Genomic DNA, 14478 nt, shown 5'->3' with positions numbered 1-14478 from the left:
AAGAGGCTTCGATTAGTACTGGACCCGACGTCATATTCCAAGCCTCATATGAATTGGATATCAGGTGAAATGAGTTATGCGAATATCGATCGCGAGCCTCATTTTCAGCGCACACGGGAATGATGCGTTATAAGACTCGAGCCAAACTTAAATTTTGCTTAACTTTGATTTTGACATGAAATTGAGTTTTCTCTCTCCCTGTTTGAGAGAGGCAACTGCAACACGACGGAGCGTTTCGATAAATAGATGTAGGAGCAAATTGTTAATTCATGAAAATTTCGAGGCTTTTTTTTGTTAATATTATAATAATGAAAAGTTTCTCGTAAACTGGGGTGTGGATGTCGTGAGAGAGAGAAAAAATCGAGAAATGAGTTGCTCCTGTAAAAAATATGCGAAAGTATGCAAAAATAGAGAATGATAGCGTTCAGAATTTAGCCGTCTCAAAAGTTGGATGCGATTAGACAATCGTTGCTCTCGGTGCACTTTATGATGTGATTATACAAACTATTAACGCTATTCAGTTGTGAGTTCAAAAAAAAAAAAGAATCTTATAATTGACTTTCCTAAGAATATTGATACATGCGTCAGAGTATTTTAACAAAGTAATTTTAGTTCCTAACTATTTCAGACTTTATCGGCTTGAAACCCAGACGTTTTATCCACGGAGCAAATTTTAAAACAGGGGGTACACCAGTTAAAAGTTTTTTTTACCGAAATTAACAGATTCTTTCCTCTTTTTTGTAAACAATGAATTGCAGTGATAGGTAGACTATAATCAAACTGGACCTGTTGTTGCTAGTTCTTTCCCAGCAAATTCGAATTACTTTTACAGCGTTTTGCAGTTCTACAGGAAAATATCGTTCTTGCCGGGTAAATCCGGAATTTACCCATTGTGTGACGCCTGAAAATTATTCAAAAGACTTAAGTCACCTTGTCCACTTGTGAGAGTAATAGTAAAACTGATAAACCGGATTGTAAAGGAAAGACATTTTTGAACATCTCTCCCTAGTTTTGTCGAGGATAGCCTGGAAAACCCGACTCATCAGTGAAAACTGAATACTTTTTTATGTGGGCTTTTGAAATTTTCTACTCTTTTTTCTTGTGTGGATTAATGAATTTAAATGACTGCAAAATTCTTTTAAGGATTTTCCGACCGCAGAGGAAGGGGTTTAAGTATTGTCCGATTTATAATTTTGAAATTATTAAACGCGAAATTAGATTCCGATGGTTTGAGTAGAAATGGTTTAAAATTGCCTGAACTGCACGAAGTTACTTCTTTCGCCAGGAAACCGATATTTTATTATTTTTTCTCAATGTTTCCATGCTTAATACAAAAAACGCTCAAACATTATTTTCCCATGGCAGAGTAAAAGAATCAAGGAAGAGGGTGATTTTTTCAAACTTTGCATTTAAGTATAAATTTTTTACTTCACCTGAGTGATTGCTTTATTGAAGGTCTGGCAAAAAAGGTCGTAATTTCTGTCTAATAAATGTAGAATTTATGTGGTGCAAATTAACAAACACTTATTTTTCCGTAATACAAGGTATAAAAATAATGAAATACAATTTCCAATGCATAAAACATCTATGGAGCGATTTAACCCACCGTCTTTTTCTCCCAGAATTACAAACTTCTAGGAAAAAAAATTGATGACACTCATTACATTGCCTCCTTGCTTGCTTACTTAATTACATTACCTAGGCGACTGGATTAATAAGAAAGTTTTCGAGGGAAGTCACAACGGAAACTAGGAACATCATCGTGTCCTTAACAGACAATATATATTGAAAGAAAAAACGCACTTATCCTTGTCACAACAAGTGATATTTTTTTTCTGCTATTGTGCCCTTTTAAATTACCATACAAACTCTTTCTTCTTTGTGATGTATTGGTAAAACATGTGCAAATATATTTAAGGTGTTTTTACATAAAGTCGATTTTATAATTTTTTGGTGTAAGCACACATTTACTATTTCCCAATTGTTTTTCTTTGGTAATTTGTTTTCTTTAATAATTAGACAAAATTAAATGTAAACAATAGACAGGATATACTACGATTTAGTTATATACAAATTTACATAATTAATCTCCGTAACACAAAAATACATTTTCCACAACGCAAAGTTCTTCAAATTGGAGAGAATTACTCTTGAAAACATGAGCGTAACAAATAAAAGTCTATTTTCAAGTTCTAATGTTGCTCTAATTGTTGTTCATTGTTGCGATTGATTAGTTTGATAAAAAGGTAATCTGAACAATATGCCACAGTCCTGTTCGCTTAAAAATCAGTTGCCTTTTTACTTCAATTTTCTTCAAAAAAGTTTGAAATGCATATTAAAAATGAATGCCTAATTGCTTCCGAGCCTAGAGTTTTATCATATTCACAGAGAATTTAAGTAAGAAAGTCTTGAATTTTTCAAACCCTAGCCATTATTTTGCTCAAAAAATGGACATTGGTATGGCTGCATACCACATAAGCTCTCTCTTTAACTTTCATCAGCACTACATTGGGAGGAAAATAGCAGTATTCATAATTTTGCCTGTCCTCTTGACCGACAAAGCCTAACGTGCTATGATGGTTAGTAGGCGTTGATGACGACAAAATGAGTTTATAAGTAAGTGAATATTAAAATAAAAAATCGAGGTAAATTTCATAAGCAAATAACCATCCCGTAATAAAGTTTTCATAACATTTATCAGTTCAGTTTTAATTTCTTCATGATTAGTCAATGTCATTTTTTGAATCTTGCATCGATTTTCTTTCGCTCTTGCGCTTAACGCTTTCCACAACTTGCTTTTCAACCTTTTTTATTAGTTTATCATGAGCATAGAAGATAAAAGTGGAACATTTCAACAACGTATTTGGAATTAATTAGTTCCTCCTTGTTAATTACGATAACATTTTCAGGGGAGATTCTTAAATCTAGTATCACAATTCTTTCATAGTAATTGAAAAATAAATAAAAATATTAAAATTGTCATAATGCAATTTAAAAATACTCGGTAAATTAATGTCATTGTGAAATTGATACAAGAATCATGCAAAGGCAAAGTATCAACCACAGCTCTCTACGAACCGTATAGAGCAAACGGTTAGTGTGGGAATGGTGGCAAGTAATATTCCTAGATATACTTCTAAGCCTCACAAAGTATGAACTTGAAGATTGTATTCTGAGTGGTTCAAAAAGAGTAAGTTGTTCTGTCGATCAAAAGCAAACATCTTAGTAACGAGAATTTGCTGCAACTGAATTCTTGAATATTTATAAGCTGAATGCGTCAAAATATTACTCGCGAAGATCGGAGAAAAAAATCCCATCAGTGTTACAGCGATCATCAGAAAAAGTCAAGTTCCCGTCTATTTTAGTTAGTTTTTCAGGTATTTAGTACTTCTCAAGAAATTAGCACCAAATTATTTTCATTTTGAAGTATTGAGTCACTTTAGACAATAAATAAAATCCGTTCGGAAAAATTTCTATCATCATCCCGTTATCATGAGGTCACTTTAAACTGACCGTCAGTACTTTACATTTAATGTGATTGAAAAATTTCCGAATACTATGATACGATGGAGTGAAATATTAAATGGATTTTTCTGAAAACTGTTGGAATTTTCGACATTATTGGAAACAAATGGGCTGTTGTTGTTGAGTGATGTTTATTTTGAGCCTACTCATTCATTTAACTCTGGTCCATCGTTTACTGATACTAACGTAAATTAGATACAAGCTTAGTTCTGGCATGAGTATTTTGGCGTGAAAACGAGCTTTCGTCAGAAAATACCGTGGCCAAAATATTGTCCCCCATACCCTCAAATCACATCACACCATTGAACCAGTAGACTCCTTTCTTTTCTCCTTCAGGCTCCACAAACACGCACTCTTTCATCTCCCTGTACAGGGATTTCAACACCGGCGTATCATCAAACTGATAATATTCCCCCAACACAGGTTTGATGGCCGCCGTCGCCTCTTGGGCGTGGTAGTGCGGCATAGTCGAAAACAAATGGTGCGCAATATGCGTGTCATTGATATGGTGGAAAATATGGTTGAGGACACCATAATCTCTATCGACCGTCGACAAGGCCCCGCGCAACCAATCCCATTCAACGGACGAGTAATGTGGTAGTGAGGGGTGAGTATGTTGCAACAAGGTCACGGTAACAACAAACGCGTTGGTCACCGCGAGAGGGCAGAAGTAATAGCACGCTAACCATGCAACCCCCCGCGATAGTGCCAGATGGTACAATCCGTAACATACCACCGCGATACCAACATCCGAGAGGAATATCCAAACGCGTTTGGATCGCGAGTAAATCGGGCTGTCCGGATCGAAGTGAGATGCGAAGCGCTCGTAAGGGCGTCCGGCTGAGTTGAAGGTCAGGTACATGGTTAGGCCGAGGAGTAGGGTCAGGGTCAATCGGAGTATACGACCGGGAGGGTTGTCGGTGACTCGGTCCCACCAGGTCACGTCGAGGCGTTTTTTTCGGCACGAAGACTTCGTCGCGCTCCAAGGAGGCTGTGTTGGAGTGGTGCCGCGCGTGGGAGAACTTCCATGAGAAGTAGGGTACGAGCAAGGCGGAGTGGAGGACGAAGCCCACGGTGTCGTCGAGGGCTGCGTAGTCGGAGAAGGCGTGGTGACCGCACTCGTGGGCAACTACCCATAGACCCACCATGAAGCAACCCTGCACGAACCAGTGCAGGGGCCAGATGAGGTACCTGTAATGACGAGGGGTTTTTAATGGTGACTATAGGAAAGAAGAGTGTAATACATGTGTTCAAATAGAAAATGCCGCCAGATGATGTCATGCGGCGGCACACTTTCTCACTTTTAAATCTATTTTTCTTCAATTTCCCATGTCACAAGAAAATTATGAAAAATACTGCGAACTCATCTCATGAAGCACTCTCAGATGAAGCAATAAAATTTTTGTTTGCAAATTCTGCATTGGTGAAAATGTGATCTTTATTCCCGTTTGTGACACTGTGAAGGTTTAAAATGCGAAATTAATTCGCATTGTCTTTACTCTCAGTTTAAAGGGACTCTAATTACAACTTTCTTTCTTCCTTTTTTTCTTTTTTTTTGTAGTTCTTCCGGGAGAAAAAGTGGCGAATCTTATCGAAGATATGACAGATTAAGCACCTTTCTCTTCCGGCTGTGGGAAAGCAAAGTCGGGGATTTCGACTTCCATCCATTTCGCACTACCACCCCAACATGGGGTGGGTTTCGGCCAAATAGTCATCTAGGTGGTTAAACTATCATATGTTGGTTTATGCTGTAATTTAGAAAAATAACTCTGATCAGGAGTTGGCAAAGGAGATCGGGGGCCGAAGTTGAGCCAACCAACTAAACCAAACTCACGGCTGCATATCTACCCGGATACTGCCGAAGTCGTCCCCTAATTACAACTAACATCACTCATCGTGTAAAATGAAACATTCTCGTGACTTCGAATAATGTGATTGAAGTACGTACCTGAGGGGCAGAGGTAGCAGTGCGTAATACGAAGTGACATGATAGAGAAGTGCAATGGCTGTGACATCGTATAGGATGTAGGAGAAGGACCGCAGGACGGAACGTTTGAAGCAGTGAGGAGGGATGGCACGCTTTACATCGCCGAGGGTGAACGGTGGCTTCGAGGCGGGCGCACGTTTTCTCGGCTCCAAGTTAGCGTTTACATCATGTCGAACATCTGCTCCCATATCCTGGTCCTACACAAATCAGGTCACCAGGTTAGTTTCGTGTTCGAAAACAACGAGCATAAGACTATCACCGAAAAAAAGGATGTTGATCTAACATTCTGGTTGTTGAAAAGGGTGTTATAACTCACAAGACGCTGAATTAACTGCCACATCAGTTAGTTTTACATCTTGAAAATGCTAAGTTAACTGCTTTAGCGGTTCATGCAGCGTTTTGTGAGTTTTTTTTTTTTTTTTTTGGTGCATGTAACGGTGATTTTAAAATTTCCAAGGAAACACCCAGATCCGTAGAAACATTTTGCCTAACAACAAAACTGCACAAGAAAAATTTGGAGGAAATTTGAAGGAGCTTAGTGAAACTAGAAAAATTATTCTTGTCGCACACTTTTTTTTATCCAAAATTTTAAATCAGCATTCTTTCTTTTTCGGTGTAACTCGATAGGAGACTACACTAAAAAACTATGAAACCTGAGTAGGTATCAGCTATTGTCAAGAAAAGGGATTCTATCAATATAAAAAAAAAAAAAAAAAAATTAAAAAAAAAATAATAATAATCTGTAGGATCAATGTGTATGCATACTTGTTAAGTTAGTTTTTTTTTCCATTTCCTCCACCTGTCCTAACTGTCCAACAACAGTAAATTAGCGTAGATGTTAGATTTTAAAAATAGATGTTAACTGGTCGGGCTGTTGCGTGATGTTAAGCCCATTCTGTGTAATATCGACCGAGAAACACGTTTCCAAGCCTCAAAAAACTTTTAAAAACTTGTCTCATGGACAACTTCATTTCAAATCTTGGTAAAAAATGAAGTATTTTTCATTGGATAAATTATTCTTTCAACGTCATGAACCAAACCACTCTCTTGCTTTTCTCTTCGTATTTTCAGAGAATTTCCCCCCACAAAACTCAAGTCCTCATTTTTCGTCGCTGCTCGAGCAAAATTGCTGTTTTAAAAATTTGCCTCCTTGTCCTGAGGTGCTGTTTCTGAAAATTAATTTATTAAATTCGAAATCGAAGTTGTCGATGCTCGTTAAAATTTTTCGAAAGTTCAAGCGCGAATGCGGCAAGTTCCCCTTCAATTCTTGGCGTGTCAACTTAACTTACAGCGCACACTACAGTGCAATGCCGGCGTCATTTCACTTACTTTTCCCACATTGCTTTATTGATAAATGTCTTGAGCGTAATGCATTATTATGATCTACGGGGTCTGATTTTTCATTTCCAGCTCTTTTCAAAACAACAGAAAAATCTCAAACGGCTTTGACAAAAGAAGGGTAATAAAATTGACAAATTTAAAACTCGGCACTTCGATCGAACTAACCTGATTAAGTAAGTCACAAGCACTATCAGAACACTTCTCGACACTCATTTTTAGCTGGTTTCTACGGTAAGACTTCACAGACTGGCTCGCCATATGCGTTGGTGGAGCGCTTTTCGCGGTTTGATGCGAAACGTCAGAAAAAAGATAGAGAAAAACTCCCGCTGATATGTTGCATGCACCGTGATGCATTAAACCGTTCGAGAAACGGTGGATAAAAAAAAACATGCTCTCCGATGCATTGCGAAAAGTGGGCATCCTTTTGTGCGCATATTCGCGAATTGCAATTGCATGCCATTCGAACTGACAGATACGCATTCCGAGTGGAACATGCAACTCATGGGATGTTTCTGAGGTGAGAAGAGACGACGGAGTACTAGCTCTGCGTTGATCTAATAAAAATGTTAAAGCTTCTTTGACTTCTATCCTCAGGTTTGTTAGTTTCAGTGAAATTCTCATTCGACACTAAAAACTCGAGTTCTGGTCTGGGATCCACCCAGAAATTCAATATGAAGAGGCGATAAAGCGGTGGTGGATCATCAGGCTTTGAGTTGTTCCAGAAATTTAAAAAATACCCTCTACCCCTTCTCTCCCTAGGTTTTTCCTGGCTACATATGTATTTGAGGCACAGCAACGTTTGCACGGACCAAATTGTTCACCCACCAGCGATACTAGTGTTACTAGCTCTGAAAGTATTGAGGAACATCTTAGAGCTCTACTTCAACTCCACAGTGACAGTGCCACACCAAAACCTATTTTTCTTCGCGTATTTAATCTATTTTTACAAAAATGCGTAAAAAACCGTAAGAAAAGAGTATAACTCCAGCTCGTTGAATCATGTGTTCCGAGTTTGCGTCCCTCCAACGGCTCAGGACGATGCTTACATGAATCGACTCATGCGGAAATGTCCGTTGTCCAATACGGGTTTTCATAATTGCAGTGGTTTCTTTTGCCCCACGACACTGATGAATGCGATCGATCTCTTTTGTAAACGTTTAAATTTACTTGGTTGAGGGACATTTCGACAACGATTTTTTGTCCGCATACCTGGTTCTTCTTGTAGTTTATGTCCACGCGTTTTTTTGGCAGGGGAGTTCGTGCCGTAATTACCTGAATTTATTTTCCGAGGAAAGCTCCATACTCTTAAAGGATGCCTATCATTCTTAAAATGTTGGAGCGCCTTAAATTTCGTTTGATACTGTGCAACACCTCTGATGTGAAATAGTTGCTTGAAGCGCCGTGGCACGCTGCGGCGCGGCGGGCGGCTGGCCAACTCCCAACGCGCAATGGCGCCTACAAACCTAAGGGGATACTTCAAGCATTGCGCAATGCGTATAGTATCACCTTGGGTTTGTAGGCGTAAGTGCGCGCTTCGCGCCGGTAGCACGCCGCTCCGCTCTGTGTTATGACTCATAATATTTAAAATCGCGGAGTCGGTGTTTTTCAGTTCATGATTTTGAAATTTTTGCACACTCTGCATGGATTTTCCTCATTTAAATTGATGAAAAAAAAATTGTATTTGAGGAAAATATAAAATGTGTTTTGTAAATATTTCGATGGTTCGCAAACGGTCAAAATTGAACGTATTTGACTCTAAAAGATCGATGTACATAGTCATATGGGTTAAAACTGATGATTGCGTGCTTCTTGGTTTTTCTTCCATTTTCATTCATTTTTGAATAGTTTCTTCCAACAAACCTCTTATTTTCCGCTTGGACGTAAACTACTGGACAAAACAGGTGCGCGGACAAAAAAATCGTTGACGGAATGTCCTGAAACCATATACTTAGGGGATTATTTATAAAATTGTTCTTCATTCGTAACGTCTTAAACCATCTTGTGTCTTTAAGTTACAACGAAATCGTCCACTCAAATTCTGAAACACTGTATTGGACATCAGGACGTTTTCGCATACGCCCATTCACATAGACGTATTTCTGTCAAACGGAACTATGTGCATTAAGAAATGAGCTCTGAGACCCATAAGAATATATGCGTAACAGGGCTCAAGTCATGACGCACATCGTTTCGTTTGACAGAAATGCGTCCAAATGATCTCTCAGGGAGTCATACTCAATTCATGTACCTGGTAAAATACATACGTCTCATTGAAACACGCGAACCAACCATGAATGAGTAGACTTGGCAACGTGGGAAGAACAAAAGTTAATGGATGAGTATCGTCTCTATACTCCGCACATCTGTTATTCACCGAGCAGCGAGACTAACTGCCCGGAATAGGCCCCTCTTCACCACTGTAAGTCATGGAACGGCGTTAATTCACGAGCGAATGCTTGTCGGATCGCATATTTTAATTCGTCTTTTCGATCGAGTCCAGAGGAAGTCTGAATCCAATTGACAACGTTGCAGCACACCACATGTGCACTAGGTGTTTCATTCTCTATTCTTGGCTTTTTTCTAGGGATCAAGTGCATGAATGTGTCAAGTGGCTCTTTTTACAATTTTAAGGAGACAGGTTCAGAACTGGATAATTTCATGAAAGCCAAATGGCTTTAGAAAGTTAAAAGTGGAGAAGTGGCTGCAAAATTAAATATCTTGCATCCTTTCTTTTGACATTATAGTCCTATCCGACTGGATACATTATTTGAACATGGGAGTCGTTGGGATTGCGTACGCATAATTTTGAAGGCGATTTGCGCTGACTCTAAAAATACTTTCAGAGTGAAATGTTTGATCCTCGCACTCTACTGAATCTCTGTGTTACACTTTTTTTTATTCACTATACACCCAGTGCAACACAGTTGATATTGACTTCAACAGGATGAGAATCCTCGTCTTTTTGTCATCACACAATCTAATTCTCAGGTTAAAAATCGCGTTTGATTATCTACTGATGATTGAGATGTAACATCTATTAGCTTCATGATCTAGGATATTAGCAAGATGTAACTCCATGCAAAGATTAAGAAGTCATCAGTAAGTGACTTCATGACTCATCATAAATTAATACCGTGCAGCCCAGGGCTTAGTTGTCAAATTGACCGTGGGCGAGTGAGTCTATCAGGAGTTTCAGTGGAATTCTTCAGGAATTTGGAAATGTACCCGTAACATGGGTTTTAGAAAATTTTAAATTGCGATTACATTTAGAGACCCCGCATTATCCCATATAGTATGGTAATCTTAACATAAACCTAATTTCTCCAATGATCCCATCGGGTATTACAAGTCAAACGCCACGAAAGCCTCACTCAAAATACATCCAAAATGCGATCAAAATATAGTTTCAGAGATCGAATTGAAAATATAGTTTCTAAAACTCCTGAATGCTTAGTCAGACTGTAACTTTAGGAAAAATAGTTTTCTTAATTAAGACAATTCTGCCTTTCAATTCATAGGACCCGTCCGTATTTCACATGTGCGCCGTCTTTTGAACTGCAATCTCTCAAGAATACATGTTGTAAGTCGCAGAATAATGTTGTCCGTTGTTACCATTCGGTTATTTTCAATTCCAAGCGTGCAGTTCTTTAATTCTCATTTAATGCAAGATCCATCCATTTTCTTCAGTACCGCTGCATTTCATACACTATTAATTTTAATAGAGCGACTTGAAAAGAAGCAAACAAATAAAGCAACAAAAATGCAGTAAAATGACAAAAATAATGCGCAAGAAGCACTCCTTCACTCCATCGTTTATGTAATTTCAGCCAGCCTAATTGGAGTTACGACACTTATTAGAATGAGCGTTTTAATATCAAGAATAAAGTTCTCTTAAATGTTGCATAACCGGGCCTTCTGTTGTAAGGAGCATCAAAATAATTTGAAGTTTCTATGAAGTTTTGCGACGACATAAAAACTATTTAAACAACATCAATTCTTGCGAAGATTCGAAGGACCAGCACCACTCTTAAACACATGATTCCCGCTATCAGTGTTCGAAACTCACCTTTGAGTTTTAGGAGCCAAGTGGCGCATCAAGCCCGATTTTTAGGCGCCATTGAAGATTTTTTAGGGGCCAAATTGACTTTTTGCCTACATATTACGGCGCATTTAGTGAAAAGTTAGATGTAAGATGTTTTCATAATAGAATTAGTAAGTAGCTGTAACTTGGAGAAGACAAAAGCACAAAGGATGAAATCGCGAAGAATAGAAAAAGCTTTCACTTGAAGTGCTGAAAATATCGAATAATCACCTGTTATGAAAATTCAGATTTTTAGAGGGCAGTTTTTAGGGGCCACGTTGCGCAGAGCCTTCATTTTTTAGGCGCCATGGCCGATTTTTTAGGCGCATTTGGCGCGTTGGCGCCTGTGAGTTTCGAACACTGTCCGCTATTAATACAGTCGTGGTTAGATTCTGAAGTGACACCTACCTCTAGTTTTAGGTTATCCTGTTCTCCTCAAGTGAGGGCTTGGTTGGCGTGGTGAACTTTGAACCGACACTCCACAGAGCCCCTGGGCACTCAATTAAACCTATCGCTCAGAAACGCTCGTCTCCCTGTCCAGCGCTCGCCTCCAACTCTCCGAACGGAAGTACGCGAGCGCGCGCGTACTCCTAGCTTCATCTCTAAATCATTTGCGCCGATGCCACATCCAGCCTCGGAAACCCATCTGCCTTTCAGTAAAAGCCTCAGCAAGGCTCACTTTCGTCCGATTGCGAGTTTATGCTAAAACGTGTGTAGGCTTGAACATAATTTGCATAAAATGAAATAAAATGTAAAACTCACTAGTCAGCGAAATTACAGCAAAATTACCGTCCGACGCGCGTTTCGACCCGTTGCGTTAGATCATCATCAGGGCGCGACTCTGATGAATGATGATCCAACGGGTCGAAACGCGCGTCGGACGGTAATTTTGCTGTAATTTCGCTGACTAGTGAGTTTTAAATTTTAAATTTTATTTCATTTCAAACGTGACCTAGTCTGGTACTTTTTAAATTTTAAATATAATTTGCATAACCATATCCAGAAATTGAAGAAGTAGGGTCGACAATCGAAAATCCTCGCACTTCATGAGCGGCAGTGACCAGAGAACGATTAAGCGCTACATTACACTTGTTCATGAGACTCCATCTTTACATTTCTAAAAGCCCGCGAGGATTAAGGATTAATCTAGAACAATTTCTCGCAATTTCTTTAAGCGAATATTAATATGGATTACGTTCTCGGTGAGATCGGGCTCGCCGTTCCAGATTGCCGTCTCATTTCGATCGGAGTAGCGTAAAATTAATACGATGAGTGAGTATTGAAAAGTGGAATGTAACCGCACCTGGCGCTAAAGGAGAGGGAGACGGAAAATTTTTAAAGTTGAAAAAAGGACACGTAGAATTCAAATTTAAATTTCAATTTAAGCTATTTCTCAAAATTGGAGGAGGTTGCTCAATTATTTTTGGGGAAAATTTGACGCAACGGAGGCACTTTATTTATAGGACCAGTGGTTACAGGCAGTGGTGCGGCGTGGCGTGCATTGCGATCTATCGATTGATCTGCCATTCATCGAATGGGAAAGGATCGATAAACAGGGTGTTCACCACGAACCAGTGGCGTGGCGTGCTTTGAGATATATCGATTGTTACGCCACTCAAACCTATGAAAAAAGATCGATTATTAGGGTGTTCGCAGTAATCGATTCTTTATCATAGTTTCAAATGGTGAGATATCGATAATCGATCATTTACGCCACGCCACTGCCACGAACACCTTAATAATCGATTCTTTAACACAGCTTCAAAGGATTAATATCTAAAATCGATCGTTAACGCCTCGCCTGTGGTGACAAGTTTTCAAATGTACGAGCTAATCCCTCGGTCGACCGGATTACGTAAAATTCATAATCCAGGGAGTAGATTGAAATTAAAAATGTTCTCCTGAGACATAATTAATTGCACCCTCGGTTTTATTGGCGTTATCTCGTCACCTGTCCAACTAATGTAAGCCAATGGACCTCCAAAAAGGGTCAGAATGGAGGTGTTGCATGTGTGAGGGATTTGCGATTTGACCATTGATTCTTACGTAAAAGTTTGCGAGAAACACGATGGTGCCACTGGTTTTCTCTGAAATCATCTCCCAAGCTCAAAAAAAGCTCTTAAAGTGAGGCCAAAATGGAGGAGATATCCCACCCTACCCTGAGAGTCCACCTCTACATCAAAACAAACTCTCCATGCAAAGATAGGGAGCAAATACATTAGCAGGGTTGCTGTGTTTTCAGTTTTGGAGTCCCCAAATAAAGTGGCAACCCTGTCAATGTATTTGCTCCCTATCTTTACATGGAGACTTTGTTTTGATGCAGAGGTGGACTCACAGGATAGCGTGGGATATCCCCTCCATTTTGGTCTCACTTTGAGAGCTTTTTTTGAGCTTGGGAGATGATTTTAGAGAAAAATAGTGACACCATCGTGAATCTCGCGAACTTTTACATGCAAATCAATTGTCAAATCGCAAATCCCTCACACATGCAACATCTCCATTAAAGTATCATCAGGCTTGTTTCCCCGTCAAAACAAGCAGATAAACATCTTGGACATATTTACCAAGTCAATATCGATTAACATTAATGATTTGTTTTCAATTTTTTGCTGTCTCAATGAGTCAACGTGATGTGAATGCGTGAATGTGAAAGATTGGCTCCTTGAGATCACAAAAATTTAAGAAAAACTCGACAGCACCATCCGATCAAGGAAAACATAAAATGCCATGCTCACATAAAATCTAATGTACGATGGGATCAATGTGGCTGAAACAGAGATAATTTTCTTATTTTACAAAGAATTGATGTTGGATTCCACAGATCTTTTCTTGGCACTCTAACGCGTGGCATTTGTTAATTTTTCGAAAAAATCTCAGCACACAAATTATTAACCTGATGAAATTACCTCATCTGAAGGAGCACTAAAATTAGTTTGAAGACCGATTTGGTATTCATGGAAGAAGACTTTGGTGTTTTGGAAATAAGGGTCAAGTATGAATGTGCAAATACGAAAAATGCTTATGACTCCTTGAAGAGTTGATTTTTGAAAATTGTGATGTTTTTCGATGTACTACGTGACACTTTGAAAAGGCCAAATGTCTTATTGCGCTTAATTTCTTACCCTCTCCAGCAGTGTTCGAAACTCACCTTTGAGTTTTAAGGAGCCATATGGCGCATCAAGCCCGATTTTTAGGCGCCATTGAAGATTTTTTAGGGGCCAAATTGACTTTTTGCCTGTTACGGCGCATTTAGTGAAAAGTTAGACGCAAGATGTTTTCACAATAGAACTAGTAAGTAACTGTAACTTGGGGAAGACAAAAGCACTAAAGATGAAAGTGCTGAAAATTTCGAATAATCACCTAATATAAAAATTCAGATTTTTAAGGGGCAATTTTTAGGGGCCACGTTGGCGCAGAGCCTTCATTTTTTAGGCGTCATGGCCGATTTTTTGGGCGCAATTGGCGCGTTGGTGCCTGTGAGTTTCGAACACTGCTTTTCAGTGGTCCATTACTCAGACTGTTCCAGAAAAATGAGCCAGTTGCA

The 14478-nt window shown here is 39.1% G+C and overlaps 1 protein-coding gene across 1 annotated transcript; it reads right to left on the bottom strand.

Annotated features, from left to right (window-relative positions):
• Positions 1-1476: 1476 nt before the first annotated feature.
• LOC109043488 (uncharacterized) lies at positions 1477-7230 on the bottom strand. The gene is given in 4 exon segments (XM_019060692.2): positions 1477-4483; positions 4485-4716; positions 5474-5709; positions 7019-7230. Coding segments are annotated over 4 exon segments (1326 nt in total). The 5' UTR covers positions 7208-7230; the 3' UTR covers positions 1477-3814.
• Positions 7231-14478: the final 7248 nt, after the last annotated feature.

This window comes from Bemisia tabaci, chromosome 3 (assembly GCF_918797505.1).
Source record: "Bemisia tabaci chromosome 3, PGI_BMITA_v3".
In the NCBI taxonomy this organism is placed as follows: Eukaryota; Metazoa; Arthropoda; class Insecta; order Hemiptera; family Aleyrodidae; genus Bemisia; species Bemisia tabaci.
Note: the sequence above shows the minus strand (reverse complement) of the source record. Positions and strands in the feature narration are given on the sequence as shown.